General features: G+C 55.2%; 1 protein-coding gene across 2 annotated transcripts; it reads left to right on the top strand.

Annotated features, from left to right (window-relative positions):
* Positions 1-2,768: 2,768 nt before the first annotated feature.
* On the top strand, positions 2,769-24,823 carry WDR4 (WD repeat domain 4). Of its 2 annotated transcripts, XM_032392645.1 has the most exons (11): positions 2,769-2,893; positions 4,593-4,658; positions 5,577-5,720; positions 9,799-9,955; positions 10,683-10,795; positions 13,036-13,096; positions 16,668-16,766; positions 18,527-18,591; positions 19,499-19,682; positions 20,581-20,650; positions 22,888-24,823. In XM_032392645.1, the coding sequence occupies exons 1-11, from the start codon at positions 2,805-2,807 to the stop codon at positions 23,067-23,069; spliced, it is 1,230 nt and encodes a 409-aa protein (XP_032248536.1). In that variant the 5' UTR covers positions 2,769-2,804; the 3' UTR covers positions 23,070-24,823. The 2 variants fall into 2 exon arrangements, with proteins under 2 accessions (XP_032248536.1, XP_032248538.1); XM_032392647.1 differs by lacking the exons at positions 2,769-2,893; positions 4,593-4,658 and having other exon boundaries at positions 5,580-5,668.
* The last annotated feature ends 533 nt before the right edge of the window (positions 24,824-25,356 follow it).

The raw sequence follows: 25,356 nt of genomic DNA, 5'->3' as shown, positions 1-25,356 counted from the left end.
CCGTGGGTTTTTTCCTGACTGTGCCTACCATGTAGGTAAGCCCCAGTACCCTCCTGGAAGATGACATGGAGTGGAGACAAGTTGTCCCAGGCCATCCTAGACTGGCTAGTTCTCTTCCAACCAGGTGGCAGGCCACAGACGCATTAGCAAAGACAGCCAACTAAGACCAGCCCAAATGGCCAACCCGCAGAATTGTGAGCTAAGTAAATTATTACTGTTTTAGGCTACACAATTTGTTGTTATACAGTACTTGTTATGTATTTACTATGTATTATTATGACAACAGAAAATTGATACAGTTACTAAAACAGTTACTAACTACAGCTACCATCAACACAGCTGACTCCTTCTAGAAAATCACCAAGGGAAATGGGACAAAACCTAAGGGCTCTCCAATTTTATCCAAGCTGTAAACGATGAATATGCCCTCATCGTTTTGTAAATTTCAGAGAGGTAAAAACTTGGTTACAACTTTAGTAGCTACATTAACAAATTAAAAAAAACCCCAAATTATACAGAACTGAAATTTGAGTTGTGGGTTTGGGGTAATATACTAAGAACATTAGATAGTAAAATATCAACACATCATATTAATGCTGAAATAGTTTCCACATATATGTAAGAGTAATGATGGGTAAAGAGGCCTCAGACAAAACGTTCATGGACCTGCGTTAACATCTGATAGCCCACACAAGATGAACTGAAGTAGCACCAGAGGGGCCACAAAAGGGAAAATTGTGAAAATAAAAATAAGCTTAACATCATTTCAATTCAGACTGGATTAAAATTACAAAGAAAAGGCTTGGGTTATCCTGGACTTTGCTGAGAAAAAGATCTTTAGGCAAATAAATCTTGTTGGCACAAGTACTGTAAGAATTCAGAGCGTGAGGCACATGGTTCATCACCTCAAAAAGATCAGAATGACTAGGCTGTGTTTACGTCTGATGATCAAGCACAGTTCTGTAAGTTTTCATTTATGCATGCTCCGCATCTTGTGATATAATGCATGAATTCCCTTAAATCTCTGTTATTCAGTCTCCACGGTTTTTCAAAAATTGTACTTACTTCTCTAGGTTATAACTTATAACACGAAGGCAAACTTCAAGGTCAGTTCAAATAGGTGTATTATAGTTAATTTTATCTGTTAGAATGTGTGTCATGGAGTATTTTCTAAGATGTAAATGATGACTGTAAAGGAAGTTGAATTTGTTCACGAGCCTAGTGATGACTGGCCCCTGCCTAGGATCTCTTTGGTCCTAGTATTACTATCCTGCCCAGGAGAGAAACCGTAACCTCACTGGCATGCCTGAAAAACACCCCAGACCACGCATATGGACTTCCACTGTGCCAGCTAGATTAGTCTAATAGAGATGTTCACAGATTCATTTTCAGAAACCTTGGGAAGTCTCCTGCTTCCACTGTGGTTACTGCCCAGCAGCAACCCCTCCGTGGATCCAGCAGCTGCCTTTGATTTTGGGTATAAATTCATCCTTGAGTCATACAGGAGGTGGGGTCAGGGCCAGCATTCTCCAAGTTTCCTACGCCTTCACTCTTCTGTAACAGTAGCTGCTCCTTTAAGACAGTTACTCGTTCCATTCATGTACTTAGCAAATATTGATTGAGCACTGACTTCTTGCCAGGTATTGTGCTGCAAGTTGGGATGACCATAACCTGCAAAATTAGGCATTTGTAGTCTTGGAGAGACATTAAACAAACATGAATACAAATAATAGAAAGGCAGGGAAAGCTTCCCTGACTGATGATGCCACTGAAATGAAATCGAGTGACTGGAATTAACTAGTTACAGTAAATAGATAGGGTGCGGGGAGAGCATTTCAGGCAGAAACAATGGCATGTGCTAAGTCCCTGGGGTGAGTGCATTGTGCCAGTGAATGAAGGGCAGTCCTGGCTACAGCACAGAGAATGAAAGGCGCAGCTGGGGAAAGAGGCTGCGGAGTAGATGGGAGCCACACCACAGGCGGTTCGCTAGAGCATGATCAGGACTTGGGTCTTTGCCATGAAAGCAACGAGAAGCCACCTGTTGGTTTTAAGCAGGGGGATGCAATGATCAGATCTGTGTTCTGCAAGGATCTCTGGCTTCGGCGTGGCAAGCAGATCGGTGGGGGACAAGGGCAGCTGCGGGGATCAGCAAAGCTGCGGACTGCTGTGGTTTGGATGGTGGCGGAAGCCACGGACATGGAGAGAAGGGACGTGCAGCAGAGGGATTTAAGTGACTAGATGAACAGGATGGGGTGTGTGGGCGGCGTGTCTTGAGAAGTCACCTTGTTCTAACTCCATGAACAAAAGAACACGGGCAAAGAGCCATCCCTGGCGGTGGGAAAGACTTGCGGCGCCTGGGGCTGACCTCCGAGGGGAAGCTGCGGAGGCTCCCTTCCACCGCCTGAACTCTGAGCCACCCCGGACTGGTGCAGGCTCACCCCCACCCACCTCTTGCAGGAACGCTTACTAAGAGCCCAGCAGGTACCAGCAGGATCACGTCGCCCAGCTGCAGCGGAGAGAGATCCAGAAGCGGCCCTGCCCAGTGTGGAGGAAAAGAGCAATGCTCAGCATGCGTTCCCACGTGGGCGAGTATTCCCACCGCACTAAACCCGCCACCTACCGAGAAGACACCGCCAAGACGGCGAAGGCGGAAAGCACCTTCTGCGCATGTCCGGGGCCTCGGCCACCGTGGGGGCGGGCCGAGTGGCGCCACCTCGCGGCGCCTGCGCGTGACGTCACTGTGCGGCGCCGGCAGGAAGAGGGGCTCGGCGGCGCACGTGGGGGGAGGCGCGGCGGGCGGGCGCATGGCGAGTTCCGCGGGGCTGGCGCTGTGCGGGCAGGCGCTGGTGGTGCGGGGCGGCAGTCGGTTTCTGGCCACCTCCACTGCGAGCAGGTGAGGGGGTTGGGCCTGCAGCGGGGAGCCCAGGCTGCGGGCGCGCGTCGGGGCCTGGAGAATCAGTCCCTCGCGCCGCCAGGGCGGAGTCCGCCCTGGGGAGACCCCCGGCGCGCCCAGCCGCCGCCTTCTCCTTCTCGGTCAGGCCGCGTGCCCGCGCCTTCTCTCAAGACCCGCCCCCGGCGCGCCCCTCGCCGGCGCCCGCGGGCCTCGCGTTCTCGGCCGCGTCGGTGTCGGGAGCTTCGGGACGCTTCCGGACGCTTCGGGCGGGTCACGTGGGGAGACGCGGGCCAGGCCCCGGCCACCGCGCGGTGTCTGGGTCGGCGGCCACCCCAGCTGTGGGGCGCCGGGAGGAAGGCGGCTCCTGCCCTCCGGGACCGGGTTGGGCCTGAGTCCCGGGCGCACTCCGTCTCCGGACGTGGCGCCTGCCACCCCCCCGCCCGCCTCGCCTCGCCTCGCTCTAGGTCTTACCCTCTCCCCCCAGTGCGCCTGCACACGGTTCTGCTTTAGCTTTCCCCAATTTCATGCTCTTTCTCACACAGCACCCTGGATTTTTAACAATAAGTGTTGATCGAGTAGTCTTGTCCCATGGTCAGTTTCGGCCCCTTACTTCTTTCCCGGGTGGTTTGGATTCATACTTGAAACGGACCATGTGTCTGTCAAATGTAAATACGCTCTGCTCTTTGCTCAAAGCTGGGTTTCAGAAATCCAACTTAATGTTAGATTTAGTTTTCACAAAACATTTACTCACAGACTTGTGGTATATTCCAGATTATTTTTAGAGGCTCATGGTATCTAACGCATGCCAGTGGGAGACATGGGTTTATTATACTTGATATTACATTTGATTCATATCAAATGCAATAAGCCCATCATTTTTTTAAGATTCATTTTTATTTAGTTGAGAGAGAGCACGAGCAGGGAGGAGAGGGAGAAGCAGACTCGCCACTGAGCAAAGAGCCCCACTCAGGACTCCATCCCAGGACCCTGGGATCATGACCTGCGCTGAAGGCAGATGCTTCACCGACTGAGCCACCCAGGCGTCCCCAACCTTTTTTTTTTTAATATGATTCTTCTGTGTGCCTCTTGAGGAAATAGAATGGTGGTGGCAAAGTTTGTGACTCGGAGAACTACTCTTTCCAACACCACAGTGTTCCTTGGGAAAAGAGTCTGAGCGCGGTTACTTCAAAGGCTATGAGTTTGTACAAGATACCTGGTCTCTGCCAAGCACTGGAAGGGAGGAGATGGGCATAAACTGCAGAGAGCTTAGGGTCTGACTCCAGTACTGGCAGGTGCTTGGCCGCCATGGGAGCTTTCTTGGGTAGTTGAGACATTTTTAAATTGAGATGCAGGAATCTCACCAAAAAACATCAGAACATAATTTCTTCTAACATAACCATCTTGCGTTGATTTTTTTGGGAGTAAAAGAATCATGTATTACTTCCTGTTGACTTTTTCTCATTTGTTTTACTTAACAGATTATTTGGTATGGAACCATGCCAGTTGTGTATGGCAAATCTGAAAAGATTAAGCAACTAAAGCTCCTTAGCCTTTCTCTGAAGTACTGTACCCAGACAATTTCTTGTCATGGATAAAACCCTTAATTTATTGAGTATGAGAATATTTGTGCTCCAGGAAAAAAAACCTCACATTTTTATTCATGAAGTGCTCCCTTTAAAATCTTTCTGTTTTTCCTTAGTGATGATGACGTCCTCTTTACGTATGATTGCAGCACTGCAGAAAAGAAGTCACAGGAGAATAAAGGGTGAGATGATGGGGCAGCCTCTTCAGGCCTAATCATGCTTGGACTAAATGGGACAGGGTAGCCTAAGAAGTAAATTGTTGTGTCATTGAGTAAGTTGCTTCTGCACCGAATTCTTCGTTTCTATTTATGCTGTCCTGTGGTTGAACCAGGACCTCAGCAAAGAAACGTGGAACTAACTTTAAATTTGGTGTTAAGAATGGTAGGATTTTTCTAAATAATTCCAGTTTCTGTCAGTAACTAACTCTTGTGGGCATCTTGAAATAATGCAATGTAACTTTAAATGCGTTGAAGTTAGCTTTAGTTAATCGAAAGATAAGGAAAGCAGAGTGTGATAATTTTGTATGGTGCCTTTTTCTAGTAGAATTGGTTTTATGGTTCAGTTTTTTTTTTTTTTTTTAAAGATTTTATTTATTTATTTGTCAGAGAGAGAGAGTGCAAGCAGAGAGGCAGGCAGAGGGAGAAGCAGGCTCCCCGCTGAGCAAGGAGCCCGATGCGGGACTCGATCCCAGGACTCTGGGATCATGACCTGAGCTGAAGGCAGATGCTTAACGACTGAGCCACCCAGGCGTCCCGGTTCAGTTTTGTTTTAATATGATTTAATCCTTGACTCTAGTCCTCGATTCGTTCATATCCGTGAGGGAGTGGGCCATGTGATCTCTGAGGGTCTTTCTGGCTCAGCTCTTTGGATTCAGGTGTGTGTGCTGAGAGATTTTTCTGTTTAGTTAGATTTATTCCTTAAAAATTGGAGCTGTTTTGAACCTCCCGTTGTCTGCTTAATATGCGTTTATATTCTGGCTACATGAACCTCATGCCATTCTCTATCTTTGCTCATGTTATAAATGAACAAGGCCAACCTGGAGGAATGCAGCCTTGTTTACTCAGGCAACCCCTAATCATCCTTGTCCTTTTCTTTCTCAGGGAGGACGGGCAGCCCACGGATAAGGGGAGTGACACGATTCTGGCGTCCACCTTCTCCAAGTCTGGCAGCTATTTTGCTTTAACTGATGACAGTAAGCGTCTGATTCTTTTCCGTACAAAACCATGGCAATGTCTGAGTGTCAGGTATGAAATGCTAACGTGGAATAATTACCATGTTATTTACCAACGCACAGCTTACACTTGCATGCCCGCAGCAGTGACAGTGATGTAGTGAACAAGCGACTAACACGTAGTCTCAGCCACGTGCCAGGCACTGTTATCAGTGCCTTACGGTGTTAGCTGACTGAACCCTCGAAACAATCCTGTGTGAGGGGGCGGGGCGTTGTTCTCTCCCACATCCCTGCTGGGAGTCTGGAAGCTGATCCCGGTCAGTCAGCTCAGAGGGCAGAGCTGGCCCCTGCCCCTGGTCACTCTGGCTCCAGAGTCGGTGCCCTTGGCCACTATGCCATCCTGCTTTCCAGTGTTCCTCCAGCCTCGTGCTGGCAGAAATGAAGAAAATCAGCAGGCTTAGGAGAGGAGGTGGGTGATGCTGATACGGGCCCTGGGCAGGTGTAAATTTGTCTGACTCGGACAGTGTCCTGATAGTAAGTGCTTTATTTCCTCAAGCGGGTGAGGGCTGGAATTACGATGTCTGTGACCGGGATGGAAACACCCACATGGAGCAGAGTCAGCCTTCCCCTCATCCTTGCCTCCCTGAGGCTGCACAGCTTACCTGTCCCTCGAGAGTAAGAGAGAAATACATGCAGGTTATAATGTTAACGTCTAACTGTCTAACAGCCAAGGTTAAGAATTTCACTTCGTAGCTGGCTCACACCTGTATCGGGGAGACCTATGCTTTCCGGATTCCTCTTGCATCTTATTTTCTAAGAGAAGGATAAAAAGGCAAATTGCAGGTGGCAGTCTATGTTGGTATGTGCTCCCTGCTTAGGGGTAGCCCTTCATCCTGAACTTGGGACAGGGGGACACCCACACAGCCTGCCAGCAGGCCCCTGCGTCCTGTGGTGGAGCTTGCACCTTGACTGAAGGGCGAGTGCCCAGGGCTCCTGGCGGGGCTCTGGCCGTTCTCCGAGGGCTCCTGGCATTGTGCACGGTCTGGAAGGAGGAATCTAGACTTCTCTTGACTGTCACCGCGTCCCTGTGGCTGTCAGGCTATCGGGGAATGCAGGGCAAGGCCTCTGGAGTGTAAGGCTCAGGATGGGTGTTTAGGCACAGAGTCCTATGTGTATATGTCTGGTTCCTTCTGCACTGTGGTCTGTGGGCGTTTGAGGGGAAGATGCTGTGTTTTTGTTTGTTTTGTCTTTTGAAGGTAGCGTGTTGCGATTGTCTTCACGTAGAGATTTAAGAACACTCAGGGTGGGCAGTTACACTTTAGCAAACAGTGGCTGGCACTTGCCTTTTTTTCCCTGCTTAATTGTATTTTTCGTCTTGGTTTTTACATTGATACCAGCAGAATAGCTTTGTGTTGGAAACCTCTGCGTTAGGTGTGCAGGGCCTCATGTTGCCTATGGGAGGTACGTTGCACGTGTAGATGTTGCTTGCGGGACCCTGGATAACTCCCATCCCGTCTGCGTCAGCCACTGAATGAAGGGGTCGGGCCAGATCACATCACAGGTCTAGGGGCTGCCTTTCTCACGTTGCCTTGTCCTGTGGATGTATGCTGACCTCAGCGTAAGATGCACTGCTGCCTGGTCCAGTGGCCTTTAACACTTGGCGGGAGGCACAGACAGATGGACCCCTTCCTCAGAAGAACACCCATCCTTCACGCATCTGAGGTTCAGTTCGGTGTTGGGGGTGTCCCGGGCTCCCGATATCCACATTTGACCAAGAGTTGCTCACAGCTCGGAGCTCTCCAGTGGCTTTAATGCTTCATCATGGAGGATTTTAAGGAATAGCCCAGATGGAAATAGTGCATAGCAATGATTGGTTTCAAGGTTTCGGTTTATAATGACAAAGGCCCAGAACCAAGGCCAGGTTTTCTGAACTAAAAGTAGGACACTTGGGGTGACATGATATATTCTCTTGTGATGTATGCGTTTATTAGTGAGAAATCTTACATAGGAAATCACACCGGTTCAGAAAATGCCTGTATTGAAATAATACAAGTATGTGGAAAGGCAGAGCCCCAGGAAATGAGATTGTTCTGCCCGAAGCTGCCTGGCTGCTGGAGGTGTGTGGTGTTGGGGAGCTTGGTATCCTTGGTGCCCTGCAGGGCCCCCACACACTCAGTTTGTTGAACAAGTGTGGCTCGTTGGAGGTGGGCTTGGGTGGGGGATTTTAGGGCTCAGCTACCTGACCAGCAGTGCTCTGCTTGGCGGTGGCGGAGGGGAGAGGGTCAGGCTGGCCCTGGGGGGCATGAGGATGGGAACGCTGGGCTGTGAACCCCGTGACTCTGGGGGGAGGGGGGAGTGCAGAGATCCCGAAGAATGGTGAGGCCCACGCCTTCTGATGGGGCAAAGTGGCCAGCCCACCCACTGTCCGGTCTCATGACCTGCCTGCCCACGTCTGTGACCTGACCCCTCAGACCCTCACCCCCACCTACTCTGTACAGCCAAGCAGCGTCCTAGAAGCCTGGCCAGGACTAACTTGGCCCGAGATGATGAAAGTTCCTCCACTGGCAGAAGACAAAGGGACAAGATTCTGGACTGAGCTGGGGCTGGGGGGTGGGGGGGCAGTGGCGGGTGCTCGTGTGAGTCCACGCCCGATACTCCTGTGGGACCGGCCCAGGCCACTGTCCGGACTGGTGGCCGCGTGGCCGTGTGAGGGCCTGTCTGAACGTATGGTGGCATTTCAGTGACCGTGTGCTCGGAGAGTTGGTTAGTCTTGCCCGCAGCCCCATGCTCTTTCTTTTGTTGTGTTTCTATGTTTATGTCTCTCCTTGTCCTTCTGTCCACTGTCCACTGGCTCAGGTAAGCGCAGGAGGAGGTTCAGCTGCTGTGGGCAGTGGAGTCCTGGGACGTGGCTGCAGGCCCTCTGCCCTGCGTTTTCTTTCCTTCTGTCCCTCTGCTCCTGAGAACCTGGGAGGTCTTTGTGTGGTCCTCGTGTTGGAGATGTGGCTTCTTCAAGCTCTAGTTTCTATTTACTGTAACATGGGGGGGCCCCAGCTGCAGGGGGCCGAGCGCCGTGTGCACAGACGCTGACTGGCTCTTGTTGGAAAGTGAGTCCCCTTCTACCCGCTCTGGTGACAGAGGAGGGCAGGGAGAGGCACAGAGTTAGGTAACGCGGACAAGCCTGGGGTTCGTGTGTGAAGCAGGGTCACGCGTGGTATCTAGCGTGGGATGAAAAGTGCAGGGTCTTGCCTTGTGGAAAGCGCGATCTGCTGTAGAGATGCCGGTGGAAGGAGGTGAACGGTGAGAGCACCAGCGGCGGGAAGCTGCACGGACCCTGCTCCCCACCAGCAGTGAGACCCCGGAGGAGTCGGTGCGTGTGCGGCGGGAGCTGTAACTGTTTCTTAGGCTGGCGCGGTGTGGAGCCAGCGGGCAGATGAGGCAGATCTTGTGAATTTGGACCGAGGGTTTGAATTCAGGAGTGTGGTGACTGTCACGCAGCCGGAGCCAGGACGCAGACGTCCCCAGCAGTGCATGCTGTTCGCCGCGGCTCGCCCTCCTCCGGAGTCATCCCAGGGGGAGGGACGGCGAGTGCCGCGCCTGCCGACGGGTGTGTCGCCCCATCCCCAGGGGTGTTGTGCACCAGCAGCACGTGGGATTCCCGCACGGCAGGGACCCGGGCTGGGGCGTGGACTCCGCGGTCGTGGACGGGAAGCTGCAGGGGTAGGAGGGCGCTACGTGGTGAGTGCTTCTGGTTCTGATCAGAGCACGCTGGGTGTTTACGAAGCTGACCGTTTTTTTCCCCAGAATGCCCAGTAGAGGTGCTGGGGTCAAGAGGCAGTTCTCCCAGCATGTTGTCATGACGGTCTTCAAACACACGACAAATTTGAGAAGATGTCGTGCTGGACACCTAGAGGTCCACCACCCGGATTCTGCTGTCACAAAAGCAAAGTTATTCCAAAGTAAAGTCGGTCTAAGGCGCTGGCTTTGTTTCTGTTCTCTTAATTGCTTTGTTTTTTTGGCACTGTCTTTGGTGACTGGAAGGGGAGACAGGCGGTGTGGAGCCGACACACCAGCAGAAGGGCCAGCCTGCAGGTCTGTCGGCCCATCTCGTGCTGACCTGTGCAAGCCGATGGTGGGCGTCTCTTGCCTTCCAGGACCGTGGTGAGGAGGTGCACGGCCCTGACCTTCACGGCCTCGGAGGAGAAGCTTTTGGTGGCCGACAAGTCTGGGGATGTTTATTCCTTTTCGGTGCTGGAGCCACAGGGATGCGGCAAGCTTGAGCTTGGGCACCTGTCGATGTTGTTGGATGTGGTACGTGGGTGATGGGCCTAATTAAGTCTGCTACAGTCAGCTGGGGGCAGGGGCAGGGGGTCTGATGGGGCGGTGAGGCCGGGGCTGTGAGCCCAGCTGCCAGGGTTTGGGTTCTGTAGCAGGGACAGCTCTGCAGATCTGTGAGCAGGAGTTCGTGAGAATGGAATTCAGGATGGTGAGGCTGACAGGGTGAATGCCCATGGGCCACTTAGGAGGTGGCTGGGTGGTTCCGGAAGTAAGGGACAGCCTGGGTTTGGGTGATGAGATAGAGGAGGCATGTGGGAAGGGCAGACACCATCTCAAGGCCTAAGCTTGTCCTCGTGCTTTATGGGCCTCACCTCAGTGTCCTTCCAACCCCTGAGCCAGGAGCTGTTTCCCCCAAGAGGCCCGGTGAGGGCTGGGGGCAGCCAGTGGGAGGTGGAGCTGGGGTGGGACTCGGCGAGAGAGGCCGGGATAATGAGGGAGGGGTTCTTGAAGGACAACCCCCCTAGGACTTGGTGATGGGTTGGCCATGGGGACACTTGAAGGAGGAAGGAGACGAAGGTGAGCAGGTGCTGGAGAACGAGGGGTGGGGTGGTAGGAGGGCGGAGCTGCATTGAGACAGGTGTCTGGTACCACCGCTGGGGTACCGTGTAGACCTGGGGACAGGTCCTGGGGCGGTGGGGTGGGTGGGCCGGCTCTGGCCACCCCCACCAGCAGGTCTGTTCTTTCTAACCCCCGTGTGCAGGCTGTGAGTCCCGACGACCACTATGTCCTCACCGCCGACCGGGACGAGAAGATCCGGGTCAGCTGGGCCGCGGCGCCACACAGCATCGAGTCCTTCTGCCTCGGGCACACAGAGTGAGTCCCCTTCCTGCCCCCCAGGAGGAAGCTCAGGCTCAAGGGACGGGTGGGCCGCTGAGCTTGGGCAGCCGGTGGCGAAGCCAGGGCTGCCTGCTCCCCGGCGAGGCCCCATTTGGTGTAGGCTTCTGCCCGGGGCCGTCAGGCCCTCTGCCTCCTCCTTCCCTTCCCTTCCCTTCCCGTGGGCTTCAGGGAGAGGTTTTCTTGTTGGCACTGAGGTCTGACACCCCCGGGCGTGGTCGCCGCACACGGCGGTGGTGGTGCTGCCCACGGGAGCCAGCGTAGGGCTCAGTGTGAGAGGCCTTCCCTCTAAGCCCGCGCCTCCTGCTGTTAGCACTCACCAGTGGTTTCCATGTTGGCCTCCAGGTGAGGGCTTGTTTCCGGAACACTCCTTCCTCCGCGTAGACGCTTGTCAGTGCCCACAGTGGTCAGCGGCCGGGAGGGGGTGTGTGCCGGGGGGAACATACTTCGGTCATTTGAACGTCCAGGACTTATGTTGCCTCCGAGCGTGGGCAGTGGTTCTTCCTTTGTGACCTCTTTTCTGGCAGGTGAGCTCTCTTTCAGTAACTGAATTTTGGTATTTTGCAAGGGAGGCGTTTCTGAGGCACACCGCTCTTCTCGGGCTTCTTGGGCTCAAGGCTAATTACAGAGGAAAGGAGAAGCCCTTCGTTTCGTTGGCTAAAATGTTTAACACTGCATTATTGGAGGCAGCAGAACATACTGGAGAGACTTCATTTAATTCTGAGATTGCTCCTGTTCCTTGGTTTTGAACAGAATGTAAAGTGATCTCTGAAGGTCACTGGTGGCCTAGTTTGTAGCTCCGGACAGCTGATGGGGGCTTTGGTTCAGCTCTCTAGTAATCCAGCATCCAGACTTATGACCTGTAAGCCCCTGATGGCCCTCTCTCTGTTGCTGTTCTCACTGGGGTCTCCTGCTCCCCACCCACCACCACCCGGCACACTCCTGTCTCAGGGCCTTTGCACGTGCTGTTCTTACTGATGGGCATGCTCTCCCCACAGGACCCTGTGCTCTCCTCCACTTCTTCAGTGTCCGGCTAGATGCCACCTGCCTTCTCAGGAAGGCCCCCCCTTGTCCCGCCCTGCTCTGCTTTTCTCTTAGCTTGCACTGTCCAGACAGGAGCCCCAAGCCCTGAAGTCTGAAGTGAGATGTGCCGTGTACAAGACCTGATGTTGAAGACTTCATACAAAAAAAGCCGTAAAAACAGCTTGTTACTAATTTTTAATTTAGGTTGTATGTTAGATGGTAATATTCTGGATAAATGAAGTTAAGGAAGAAGAGTGTCAGTTATTTTCATCTGTGTCTGTTTCTTAATGTGGTCACTTGCAAACGTAAACGGTGTGGCCGGCACCGTGTTTATGTTGGGTGGTGCTCTTCCGAGGCCTCCGCTGGCCCGTCTCCTGCCGGCGCCCTGGACCGGGGGCCTTTGCAGCTGCGCCCAGTGCTGTTGCCAGCCCTCAGCACTGCCTGGCAGGTAGTAGGCGCTCAGGAGGTATTTCCGTGAGTGAATAAGGAGTAAAAGTAGGTGCTTGAGAATCTCGTGTAAAATCTGTGGAAACCGGTTTCCCCTCCTTCCTCTTGAGCCGTTGAGGTGACTCACGGCCTCTGTAACGGCCGCCCTGCGTCAGGGGACTGCTTGGGCCAGCCAGTCACGGGCATCCCCGGGAGCCGTGAGCTAGTGGTCGCGTTGTCGTTGGGAGAGAAGCAGGGAAGGCTGCCCCCCTTGCGAGGCTAGAGGCTGGCTCATAGCCTGCGGACCCCGGATGGGCTTCTGGGGACCGCTGGGTGCGGGGCTGCCCTGGGGTAAAGGACAGGAGGTCTGAGTCAGTCCACCGGCCAGTGTTTCTGCTCGCCCTCTGCCCCTGCTCTGTCCGGCGGGTCTCTGCCCGAGGCTCCCTGTCGTCACGGACCTGCAGGGAAGGTCTTGGGCTGTGAGCAGGGCAGCTGGAGTGAGCAACACAGATGTTCATGGATCTTTCTAGTAGCGTGGCTGGGGCCCGCTCCTGCTTGGGGGTTGTCGTGGCTGTTGGGGCCCGGAGAATGGCATGGTGTGCTCCTCATGCTTGCTCAGTGCTGTCTAGCTACACGTGGGAGCCATGGCAGTTTTTGTTGGGGGTCAGGGGTTTGGAGGGAGAATCTCTCTGAGATGACAGATGGCCTGAGCAGACGTCACAGCAGCTCCCTGGAACTCGGCTCCCCCTTTGCTTCTCTTTGCCCTGTAGGTTTGTGAGCCGCATCTTCGTGGTGCCCGACCACCCCGAGCTGCTGTTGTCCTCCTCTGGGGTAAGTGCTTCGCTCTGCCCTGTGCGCCTCTGGGTGCCTTTCGGCCAGGGAGCCACGCGGGGGGGATGGGTCTGCCAGCCACGAGCTCTTTTGTTCCCAGTTGTGGTTCTTTCACTTGGTGGCTGTCCACTAGATGGTGCTTGTTTTCTGAATTTTGGAGCTGCCTGTGGCTGGCTCCTTGCTTAGGGCCTTCCATTCAGGGGCCACATCTGTAACAGCATTGTGACTTCTGTTCTAGCAGTCAGGTGGGAAGGTGGGAAGACCCGTTCTGAATTCCAGGGGACTTGGGTTCCATCCAGTTACTGTCATGCTGGCTTTTCACCCCGGCCTGGTGGGGGCTTTGATTGGTGATGAAAACTTCTATGTCCTGGCAGTTGGGGCTCGATGGTTTAGTGATCAGAGACTTGGCTCTAAGGAATAATCTTTAAAAGGCTCGTTAAGCAGTAGTTTTTGCCAAAGAGAAGGATTTGAATTACTGATGGTGTCTCATTTTTTCTTTTTTTCTGTCAGCTCTGTCCTGTTCCTCCTCCTGTCTTTCCTGCCCCTTAGCGTTTTGTGGGACTCAGGTGCCTGGCAGTGGGAGGTGGGGGGGCTGCACGGGAGGCGCCTGGACCTCTTAAGAGTTAGGGTTTCTGGGTGGGAAGAGCCGCCTCCTTAGCGTCCTGCAGACATCTGGCCACTGTCTGCGTATCTGTGTTTCATTCCTTTGCCACGTTTGTGTTCTCGCAGTTTCTGCCGTCCCGTGTCCTGTTTTTCACAGCAGTGCATGGTCCTGCGATAGCAAACAAAATAGATATGGCTGGAGTCCCCAGAGGTGGCCAGTTTTTGTGAATTTTGCTGTACCTACGTCTTCCAGTCTTTTTCATGATAAACAAAATATTCAAGCTCCCAGAAAAGTAAAACGAACACCTTTGATTTTAGCACTGGCTTGGCAGGTTCGGGCATTTTGCCCGTGACCCTGTTTGAAGATATAGGAGGGATGGTGCTCCAGTGGCGGGGTGCGTGGCCTGCCATGTGCCCCACACCTTGCAGAGTGCACTTTTCATTTTCATCAGAAGCAATATACTTGTAAAGTGAAATTCTGCTGTTGGGCCTACAGGAAAATGGCCGTGGCTCCCAACGCCCCTATAAGGTGCGCCCTTGGCCTTCACAGCCTTCTTAATGGCCGCCCGGCATATCCAGAGAACTCGAGCAGTGGAGAAACAGGAACACACATTTTCTGTGTGCTCTCCCGCCCTCTCTGTGCCCGTCGTCCCCTTTCCTGGTGGGCTGCACTTCCGGTAGCACCCCCACCCCCATGTTCATCCTCTCTGTGTCCGTGTCTGTCTGTCTGTCTCTGTCTCTCTCTCCTGTGTTTCCGAGCAGTGCCTCTGAAGGTGGGGGGAGGGTGTTGTCATAAGGCTGCTGTCCTGGGCCCTGGAGGTGCCCTTAACCCCCAATAACTGGTGGGTGGGCGGGCATAGAGCTCGAGGTGAGAGCTCCTCCCAGGGATTTGGAAGGTGAGGGGCCTGTGTTTTCTCTGGTTAGTTTCTGTGCTTGGCTTTCTCCCCACTTTCACTTGAAAAATCTGAGGCCATTCTGAGTTTGGGTCCTTTCTGTGGGACCTGTTCCCCTTTCCTGGCAGTTTTGGGGGCCTTCTTGCCCCTGTGCTCTGAAGCTGGGGGAGATGGGGGCTGGGCTCTAGAGACCAGCTTGCACGGTCAGTGGCCCCTGCGATTCAGGGTTCTTGGTACCAGGAGTGTCCTCCCTCGGGCGCTTCTCCTTGAATCTGTGTTGTGGGATGTTGGGCTACGTTGGTTGCCTGGTTCTTTTTCTTTACTTTGGCCTCTGTCTCATGTCCTACATCTGCTTTTTGGAACTTGTCCTCAACTTTGTTTCATAGTGTCCTGTGGGGATTTCATTTCTGCTGTTCCTGGTAATTGTCACGAGCTTTTTCTCGTCCTCCGAGTGTCCTTTTCTTTCTTTCTTTTTTTTTTTTTAAGATCTATTTATTTGACAGCGCGAGCACAGGCAGGGGGAGCGGCAGAGGGAGAGGGAGAAGCAGGCTCACCAAGCAGGGGGCCCGATAAGGGGCTCGATCCCAGGGTCCTGGCCCCAATTGTGTTGGTCCCGAGTGCAGGATCTTCGATCTCCCTGAGCTCATGTGTGTTTCCTTCCCCCTGTGTGGTGTCCACCTTTCCTCGTGGAGGTTTCCTGCGGATGTCTGGTGGTTGCATCTGTCCATTTATGATGGGGACGGGGCACTGGCCAGCGTGGTGGAGGCTGTGTCTGGGAACCCAGGGTGTTGGAGTCGGGCACCCCCAGGCCATCTGGATCAGCCCTCTTCTGGTGGTTACTTGGCTCAGTCTTCACCTTTCTGGGCGTCAGGCCTGTCCCCGTGTTCCGGGAGGTGACTGGGGAGGGCTGGTGGTGCCCCTTGGCATGGATCTGGCGTCCCTAAGACTGCGGTCTCTCGCTCCCTGGCTGCACATGGTGAACCCGTGGCTCTGTAAGCCGCAGGGGTGGGGAGCCTGGCCGCCCTGACTGCCCCCCGGGTGGCCGTCCTGCCGCTGTGTCACGGCCTCCTGTGGCCAGTCCCCCTGCCTTCGTCTGCTCCCAGACGGCCTCACCATTGTCTTGTCTCCTCACGTCTCTGTCCTCAGGGCTTCACGCTTCGGGAACATCCCTTTCCAGTCCCTGCAGAGGGAGGTTGGGGCGGGCGGGCCTGTGCCTCCATGTCTGTAGTGTCCTGGCAGGTGTTTGTGCTCCTGCCCAGCACCCGCACACCCCGGCTCTCATGCTCTGGGGGAATTGCTCTTCTTCCTTTTCTCCCAGTCATTTAGGAACTCCGCGTGTGCTGTGGCAATGCTGTCTCGTTGGTTTGCTCGGCATCTGGGCTTCACGTGCACGTGGGCCAGTGCATGCCTGTTGTCAGCGATGGACTCTGGTGCAGGGGCTGGGGGTCCACGGGATGGGGGTCCCCGGTGTGCCGGCCGAGTGCACGAGCTAGCTAGGCTCCGTTTCACACCCTGTGTGTCCTGAGTGTTCTCAGATACGCAGTTCTTTCTATGTCCTGTCCTTCCAGTGAGATCTGTGATGAGCAGTTGTTAATAGAGCTCTCTCTTGCGTTGATGCTTATTTTTGGAGCACTAGGGCTCTCGGTACACATGCCAGTTTCCTTATCTGCACCACGTGACAATCTCACGGGTAACAGGCGGACGCCCACTTTTCACCCCTTCCTGAACAGGGAAGCGGGACAGTTGTCGTGCTCAGCAGCCCCACCCACGTGTCTCCTGTGCAATGGGTGACCCTTGAAGCGCGTGTATCCTCCTGGCGCGAGTACAGCAGCCGCGGTCTTTGACGTCCTGCACGTGAACGAGGCAGCTTGTCTCGTGTCTTCTGCCCGTTCTGCCGTGTGGGGGTCACGGGTGTTTTGCTAACGATCGGCGTGGCCGCACAGTCCTCCCTCAGAGCAGAGCGCCGTGGCGCTGGCTGCCGCTGAGCGGTATTCCAGCCCCTGCTGGAAGCCCCCGCACTCAGAGGCTGGCCTGCCCCCCACGCGCGTGTGCTGACCTGTCCGTGCTGTGTGCAGGACCGCACCCTGAGGCTCTGGGAGTACCGAAGTGGCCGAGAGCTGCACTGCTGTCACCTGACCAGCCTGCGGGAGCCGGCGGAGCCGTGGGGTGACAAGGTAACGTCATGCTTCTGTCTCGGGTTTATCAGGGCTTATAGGGCACCTCTTCAGTCACTGGAATCCTGCGAACAAAACCACTTTTGTGTTGGAAACATTTTTTAGTCGTCAGCACAGACGTCATCCAGCTTGGGAGAGATCACGTACTTCAAACTCTAAAGGTGTCCAGTCCCGTAAGTGGGCAATAACTTCTCTCGCTTTATTTGTGTTTGAATGACCACGGTACAGAAATGCTTCCTCCAGTCCTGCTTGGAAATGGAAAAGACAGTGGTGCCTGAGCAGAGAGCTTCTCCAGGGGTTTATAGCCAGTCAGGGAGCTGAGCACCCTTCCTGCATCTCTCCCTTTGTCTGTCATGGATTAATCTCGATGACCACCCCCTTACTCTGGGACCCCACACCGGCCAGTGTATCCCCAGGTCAGGTCACCTGGGCCTTTGATTGTGAGAGATTTTCAGGGGAGAATGTGTGGGTTGCCTTTTGGGGGTGCTCTGGATTCTGTCGTCATGGACACCTAGCTCTGTGCTGCTCCTGGGCTCATGCCCTGTAGGGCTGAGGTCCAGGTTGGTCACCCGAGGATGGCCCCACCCGTTTTCCTATAGAGGCCCCCCTGGGCCTGGCAGGGAGGGAGCAGTCTGCTTACGTGGTTCTCCAGGCCCGCAGAGCTGGCCCTCGGGGTGGTTTCTTGATGACCAGGTGTCCTGGCTGTCATCGGGAGCTTTGCACTTTCCCCGGGAGTCCCAGTGTGGCCCCCTGCCAGCCCGCAGGAGACCTGGGCCAGAGTTGAGGGGCTCATCTGCCTCATCCTCGGGATGGCTGCTTTCTCTCCTCCCCCCAGAGACTGCTCTGTAGCCACTGCCCTTATTCGGCCTCAGAAGTGGGCAGGCCAGGCCTGACCATGGGCCAGAGCCTCAAGGGCCCTGGGGCTGTGGTCACCCAGCCAAGGGGCTGCCTGGGCCCCCAGGTCAGCGGACTCTGCTGCTCTGGCTGCCGGCTCATGGCACCCCCTGCTTGGGTGTCTGCAGTCCTGGTGCTCTCCACGCCCCCCGCGCCCCAAGGCCATGGCGCATGGATGCCTGATTTGTTCTGGTAACTTTTTCACATACTTTTTCACATTCATGCTCTCAGTTAACCTCCTGGTGCTCTGGGATAGTGAGGTTGACTTTGGTCTCTTTCTCAGAGGTCAGGGGAGGGAGTGTGAGGCAGAGAGAGAACCAGGAACCGGTAGGTTTCTGACCTCGGGCCTGGCACACCAAGGCTGCACGAGCTGTGGGTGGCCCTGCCTCTTGGGTTCCTCGCTTCCTTCTCAGGAGCCCCCAGGCCATGGCCCCTGCCCCTCGGGCTGGGCTTGGTGAACATCAGGCCTTTTCTCCCACTTCTCCTGACTGGCTTCTGGATGTTCCCACTCTGGGATGTGTGGACCTTGCACACGCAGTTGTGTCTTGTTAACGATCCCTTGGGTTTTTTGTCACCTCCTGTCCTTCTTGACCAGTCCGTTGGCTTTGGAGACATTGAGGGAAGGCCAGAGCCACGAGAGAGGCTTCTATCTGCCGTGGCACGTTGGAATTGTGAAACGGGTAGTTTGCTGTGCCTTTCTTTTCTCTGATTTCCAGAAAGTTCAGGACTGTTTTCTTGTTTTCCTTCCTTGACCGTAGTGGCCACTGTCAAGATCTTGCTGTGTCTGATCTCGCTTTGAACAGAACAGTCCCGAGTCGGGTCCCTGACAGGCGAACGTGCTGTTATGTTACTGCTTTTCCTTGCAGAGGTTCGCCGCATCCAGGATCACCTACTGGAGCCCCGAGGGCTGCGTGGCACTGCTGTGTGACTGGTGGGTGAGCTCACGCGCTGGGGGCGTTGCTTCAGGGCCCCACACCCCCGCCGTAAGGGAGGGGACACGCGGGTGGTTCATTGGCCCCGTGTGCTGTCTCCTTGTTGGGAGGCTTCACACGCTTTTATTTGTACAACCTGTCCCTGCAGTGAGTTTCACTCTGGGAGGATGGCTGTTGCCTGAGGGGTGTGGGTTCCTTTCCTTAGAGTGGAGTGGCGCTCTTTCACTTGCTGTTTAAATTCACTGGTCTCCAATTGGCCTTTTGTGCATGATAAAGCCCCACCTGAGGGTGAGAGCAAAGTTGTAGAATACGCTTCAGTCAGCCCCACCCCGGGGGCTGGGCCTGATAGAGCCCTCACACCCGACCTAGGGCAGGTCACAGTAGGACCCACCCGACGGCTCGTGGTGGTGAGGAGGAGGATTTCGGGACCGCGTGCCACCCAGCGGGTTCTGGAGCATTGTTTATGTGCCGGCTAGGTATCTGGTGTTTCTGCCCGTCTCGTTTGTCCTTACAACAAGCCTGCAGAGGGCATGTTAGTTTGTTTTAAAATAGCATGCAGGCTTAGAGCCAGGAGGTGCCTGCGCCCAGCGCCATCTGCTACTGTAGCTGGGACAGCCCCCTTCCCCACGTCTTATTTCTTTGTCCCGTGCTGGTTCCCTGTCATAGCATGACCAGCTAACCTGGAGCTTACTGACTTAGACCTTTATGATCTCTTGGGTTGGGAAGTGGCTTGGCTGGGTGTTTCTGTGTGAGTCTCGTGGGCTTAGAGTCAAGATGCTGGTGGTGGCTGGGTCTTGTGTTCGGGGCAGATCCGGGCACAGTGCTGAGCTGCTGTCTGTTGTCCAGTGATACCCACATGGGCCTCATGGTAGTTGTAATAATTTTTCTCTCTTTTTTTGTGGAAAGCGTTCCTGTTGTCTACATCTTCCAGCTCGATGCCCGCAGACAGCAGCTGGGTTACAGACAGCAGCTGGCTTTTCAGCACAGAGTGTGGGACATTGCTTTCGAGGAGGGCCAGGGACTGTGGGTCCTGCAGGACTTCCGGGAAGCCCCCCTTGTGCTCTGCAGGCCTGTGGACGGCTGGTGGCAGGTGAGACGTGTTGGGTCCCTGCCGCCCCTGAGCCTGGGGTGGGGGTGGTGGGGGCCAACAGCTGTGCCACTTTTAGCTTGATCCTGACTTGGTGCTGGGGGCTGCGTCCTTGGGGGGTGGTGGCTGGAGGACTTGTGCGGGGGGCTCAGGGAGCCGGGGCGCCCAGCCAGCTTATCTAATGTCATGATGCTTGCAGTGTTTCTTTGTGGGATAGTCTCCCTCATGGGCCTATTTTTTCTTGTGATTGTCCTGGTCACTTGTCTTTTTAGCAGAGAAACCAGCAGTTGGTGTCCTTGACGTTGGCAGGCTTAGCGTGGCCTTGTATCTGGGGCGTGGAATCAGTAGAGAGGCATGTGGGTTGTGGGCTGAGCGAGCCTCTCCTCACCGGGTGACGTGCGAACCTTACCCCTTCTCTGAGCTGGCTGCCCTGTCTGTAAAGCGGGGCCGTCTCCTGCCTGTCCGGGATCTCCTGCGACACCGAGGGGAGGGGATCCGATAAAGCCCACCAGAGCACTGTGCGGATTGTCTCGTGCTTTACACGTGCTCACTTGACTGAGGGCTTTGGAGGTGCCCCTGAACCTTTTGGGTATTTTCGTCTAAAAAGTAGTGGTGAACAGAATGCCACTAGCTGGTACGTGTCCCCTGCCGGGCCCCTCAGACAAGGTAACGACGAGCCAGCGTGTGGGTCCCTGGCAACCCACACGTCGTGGGTCTTTGTCGTGACGTGATGTGGTGACTGCTGTGTCTGCCGCACCGGGACGGCTGGCCGGCTTTGCCTGGTGCCCCCGAGGGCCTGGCAGCCTGGACCATGCCCGGCAGGTCTGGGGAGCCTCTGCCGGCCGCACTGGGGCTGTGGTCCTGTGTCTTCCTGGTAAACGTTTTCCATTTGTCTTCTCAGGCTGTTCCTGAAGATGCCGCCTTAAAGAAGGTCTCCGCCCATCTTCAGGGGAATTGGGCCATGCTGGAAGGTGAGAGTGTGAGCACGGCCTGCTTTTCGGGATGATGTCCAGAATTGGCCACGGACAGGGCCAGCTTACAGGATACCATGCACAGTAGGAAGCCACGTCTGTGGGCGAGAGTCCAGGATGTGTGGCATGTGCCTGTGTCCCTGTCCACAAGGCCGGCAGCTGGTCGGGGCACTGAGGAGCTGACCCACACCCGGGCAGTCCGCGTCAGGATGATTGAGCTTCATGGGAACCAGGGTCAGAGTTGGAGTACTGTCCACCTCTCTGCCGTCAGGGCTGTGTGTTGCAGGTCCCCTGGGAGGGGCCGGTAGTTGGTGGGCCTCCAGACGGAGTGGCAGGGCGACTCACAGGCCCCAATTATTGGCTCTGAGCAACCACAGGTGTATGTGGTTCCTGGCCACGAAGTCAGGTGTGGGGACAAACAGCGGACTGCCTATGGGTCTCCGTGGCCCAGGGTGGGTCCCAGTAGGAACACTAGGCCGAGGGAAGAGGAGAGGCAGTAGTGGGAAGGCAGGACCCCCCCTGCCTTGCGGCGCTGCAGTCTGTGAGGGGGGTGGCCAGGCGATCAGAGCCACATGTCCTGGTCAGTGGAAGGGCCTGAGGTGAGCGCTGGGTGCTGCCCTCACTTAGTCCTCCTGTCTGAGAACGTCAGAATGAGGAGACCTCGCTCCGTTTCTTTTCTTTTTCCTTAAAAGATTTTACTTCTTTGAGAGAGTGAGCGAGTGCACGAGAGAGAGCGTGAGGGGGGAGGCAGAGGGAGAAGCAGGATCCCCGCTGAGCAGGGAGCCCAGCTCGGGGCTCGATCCCAGGACCCTGGGACCACGATCTGAGCCGAAGTCAGATGCTTAACCGACTGAGCCACCCAGGCGCCCCGACATCATTCCATTTCTCTTGGTGGAGGAAGGCAAATCTTTAGTTACACAGCCTCTAGCGACCCCGTGATGCTCTTCTTGGGCAGAGATTTGAAGCGGCTGTCAGAAGGATGACTGGTAACCCAGCATTGGGAGTCAGACGCTTTCATTTAAGTACACAAATTATTGCCCAGAAGACATCTTTCAAAAGTATTCCCCAAGGAGAAGTCAGAGTTCCTCGGAATTCAGGACATTCAAACATAAATTCCGTTTCTGTTGACAACTAGCAGTGATCTAAATGTCTCATGGAAGGCATTCTTGAGGTGATTTGTTGGTTCTGGGTTCCGGGGTTAATTTCCATCCTTCCTTTTAGAGTGGAGGGACTAGGGCTCCGTCCTCCCCAGCACTGTGTGCATTTGCTTCAGCAACACTGTGGAACGGATCCGTGGCAGGACTGTGTCGGGGACACTGGCGAGTCTGCTCCCCGCCTGGCTCATGCCGTCCTCCCTGCCGGGGCCTGGGGCCAGCACGTCCTACTGTGGGTGGCCTGGCACGGCCAGCCCAGGGCGGGCTTAGCTTCCCTGAGCTTCTGCAGATAAAACCTGTTCACGGTGCAGGGGTGGGGGAGGTGCAGGGGGAGAGAGCATGGGGAAGGCAGGCCAGCTGAGCTTGAAAGTCACAGGAGGCGTAGGGAAGCCGGAGCGAGTGGGGAGGTCACCGTGCAGGGCACAGGCGGGCACATTGCCGACGGTCCCTGTGGAGTTTCTGGCCAGGGTGAGGTCGACCCTGTGGGGCTGGTCTGTGGTCATCGTGCCTCTGAACTGTTGACACTTAGATCAGTCCGCATCTGTTACGTTGCTGTGTAACAAGTAACCTGCCGTCAGTGGGTGAAAACAGCACCACTTTTTATTTTGCTGTTTTTGTGGGTCCTGAGGCTTAGTGTCCCAGTGCCGTCCTGAGAGGACCACTTCCCTGGCGGCGAGGTCTGATCCCAGGTGCATGAGCAGTTGTTGGCAGCGTGCTGGTCCCTGTAGGCTGCTGGGCCGAGGGCCTCACTCCCTCGCTGGCTGTTGGCTGAAGGCCGCCCTCAGTCCCCAGCACAAGGGCCCCTGTGGGGCGGCTCTCAGTGTGGGGGCAGCTCCACCAGATGAGCGTGCAAGCCACAGCCCTCGTGCCTTGTCTTCCAGCGGTGACCCGGCTTTGGTGTGTTGTGTTAGAAGCAATCCTAGGTCCGGCTGGCGCGACCACCAGGATGTGGGTCTCGCGGGGGCGCCTCGGAGCAGGCGGTGCAAGTCCACCACGAGCCCCGGCCAGTCCTGCCGCCCCAGGGCCTTGCAGGCACACGGGTCCCCGTCCCACCCAGTTTCTGTTCTTGTTCCTCCCGCGCAGGTGCGGCCGGCGTGGACGTGGGCTTCAGCGGTCTCTACAAGGCCACCTTTGACAACGTGACGGCCTACCTGAGGAAGAAGGAGGAGAGGCTGCAGAAGCGGCAGCAGAACCTGCCCCCTGGGCCCAATGGGCAGGCCAAGAAGATGAAGCCAGGGGAGGCGTCCCTGAGGTGCTCGTCCTAGCCACGCCGACTGTGCTCGCCCCCTCCCTGCCGAAGGCTCCCTTTGGGAAGCAGAAGGGGGATGTCGTTCCCGACCCACGCTTGGTGACAGTCCGGTCCGCACCAGCTCAGCACACACGTGGGCCGTCCCAGAGAACGGGTGGGTGTCCTGGGCTCTAGAACTTTCTGCCGCTGCGCAGAGGCTCCCCTGCCTGGTGTCTCGGGCGCCCGCTGGCTGAACGGAAGTCATGCCGCGTGTGACTCAGCTAGAGATACTACAAGTGAGTAGTGCAAGTGCCTGGAAGCACTTTTTCTTCATATTGGAGGAAATCAGAACCCGCGGTGGCGGCTGTCGGTGTTGCACTGTTCCCAGAACGCTGGACGCGTTTTCCTCCGGCAAGATCCACATGCTGAACGTGTTTACGGCAGCGCGATAGACACGCTTTGTCCCCGGGTCTCCCTCTGGACGGTGTCCCGCGCTGTCCGGCACAGGGGCCACTAGCCAGGGGGGTGGAGGACTCCGTTTCTCCGTCAGCACCTGCGCTGTTCCCGTGCTGGGTCCCCGCGTGTAAGTGCGGCTGCTGCCGACGTGATGCGGGCTCAGTGGGGGCGCAGGGCACAGACTTGGCTTCTCCCGGGGTGCGCGAGGACCCGGGAGCCCCGGCCGTAACGGAGATCTGCAGGGAAGTGGTTGTGGCCGGCACGCGTGTGTGATCTCTCTGTGAGCTCTGTGCACACGATGCAGAGACTGGGGGTGTCAAGCGAATTCTAGTCACCACTTAATAAAGATGAGCTTGTGCAGCTTCTGGAAATGTGTAGCAGCAGCATCGGGAACTGATTTCAAAATACACTGAGCAAAACCATCTTTGACGCGTGTAGTGTTTGTGACTGAAACGACTCCCTAGTACGAAGAAGCGTTCCTTTGGTGGTTGGGCTTCGTAGTTGACTCTGCTGCTTTGGTTATCTGTGCTTCTACCCACTTCCCGGTGATTGGTCTCGAATACGGGAAACCCGTGTGTGTCCGCGATGACTTTGATGAGGGGTTTTTTGGGATACTAGAAACAAATGCTTTTGTGTATCAGAAGCTGGAATGCTTCAGCTTTTCCTAAGTGCCTTGTTTTGCTGTACACGTTGATCCGAACACAGTGCTGTGTGTGAACTGCTCAGGTCCCTTCCCACAAGGGCAGAAGTGTTTTGTTCAAGGAGCAGAGGGGGCGTGCCTGGGCCAGGACGGGGGTGCTGGGGCCCGGGTCCTCCTGTAGGAGCCTCGTTAGCACTGCCCTGGGCACAGGCAGAGTTCTCTTTGACAGTCTGCTTTGAGATTCTTGGCTTTAGGAGGAACTTTGGTTTGGTCTTTTTGGTGTCTTGTGAAGTGGCCTGTCGGCCAAGGCTTGTCCCTGCCTGGCTTTGTATGGCCTGTGAGCTCGGAATGGCTTTTACGTTTTTAAATGGTTGAAAACAAATAAAAAAAAAAATAGTATTTCATGGCATGTGACCGTCATATGCAATTCAAATTCCGGTGTCCTTAAATAAAATTTTGCTGGGACACAGCCAGCCTGTTCGTTAGGTACCGTCTCCGTGTGTTTTGTGCTCCAGCAGCAGGGTGGCCCAGTTGCCACAGAGACCAAATGGCTGGCAGAGTCCAAGGTATTTGTGGTCTAGCTCTCACGGAGTTTGCCGATCCTTCTTTAAGATCCCTTTTAAATCTGTAGTGTCTTTTTTTTTTTTTTAAAGATTTTGTGTATGTATTTGACAGAGACACAGCGAGAGAGGGAACCCAAGCAGGGGGAGTGGGAGAGGGAGAAGCAGGCTTCCCGCAGAGCAGGGAGCCCGATGCAGGGCTCTATCCCAGGACCCCGGGATCATGACCGGAGCCGAAGGCAGACGCTTAACGACTGAGCCACCCAGGCGCCCCATTAAATCTGTGTAGTTTTAAAACGAACTGGTCCATTTCTTTGAAGACTGAACAGACCATATTCTTCTGTGTTCACATTGATCTTCTTTCTCACCAAACGTTCATTCGTGTTCTCTGTGGGCAGGTGTCTTTGTAAAACAGGGCCAGGTTGGGAGGGGTCCCTGGGTCGCCTGGCCGGAGCTGGGGGCTGTGTAAGGCGGGTCCTCTTGCACCTGATGGGGAGACTCAGACATGCCTGTCAGTACGAGGCCGTGCTGAGCAGCCGGTCAGGATCAGAACGGAGTAGGAGGGGACCATGGCCATCACCGTCTTTCCCGTGGTTGCTTTCAAATTGCTTTCATTCTTGTCACGGTCACACGTGCACATGACGGAGACCAAACTCTCTCGGCCAACT

The sequence above is a fragment of the Phoca vitulina genome, unplaced genomic scaffold, assembly GCF_004348235.1.
Source record: "Phoca vitulina isolate PV1807 unplaced genomic scaffold, GSC_HSeal_1.0 scaffold68, whole genome shotgun sequence".
Taxonomy (NCBI): Eukaryota; Metazoa; Chordata; class Mammalia; order Carnivora; family Phocidae; genus Phoca; species Phoca vitulina.
Note: the sequence above shows the minus strand (reverse complement) of the source record. Positions and strands in the feature narration are given on the sequence as shown.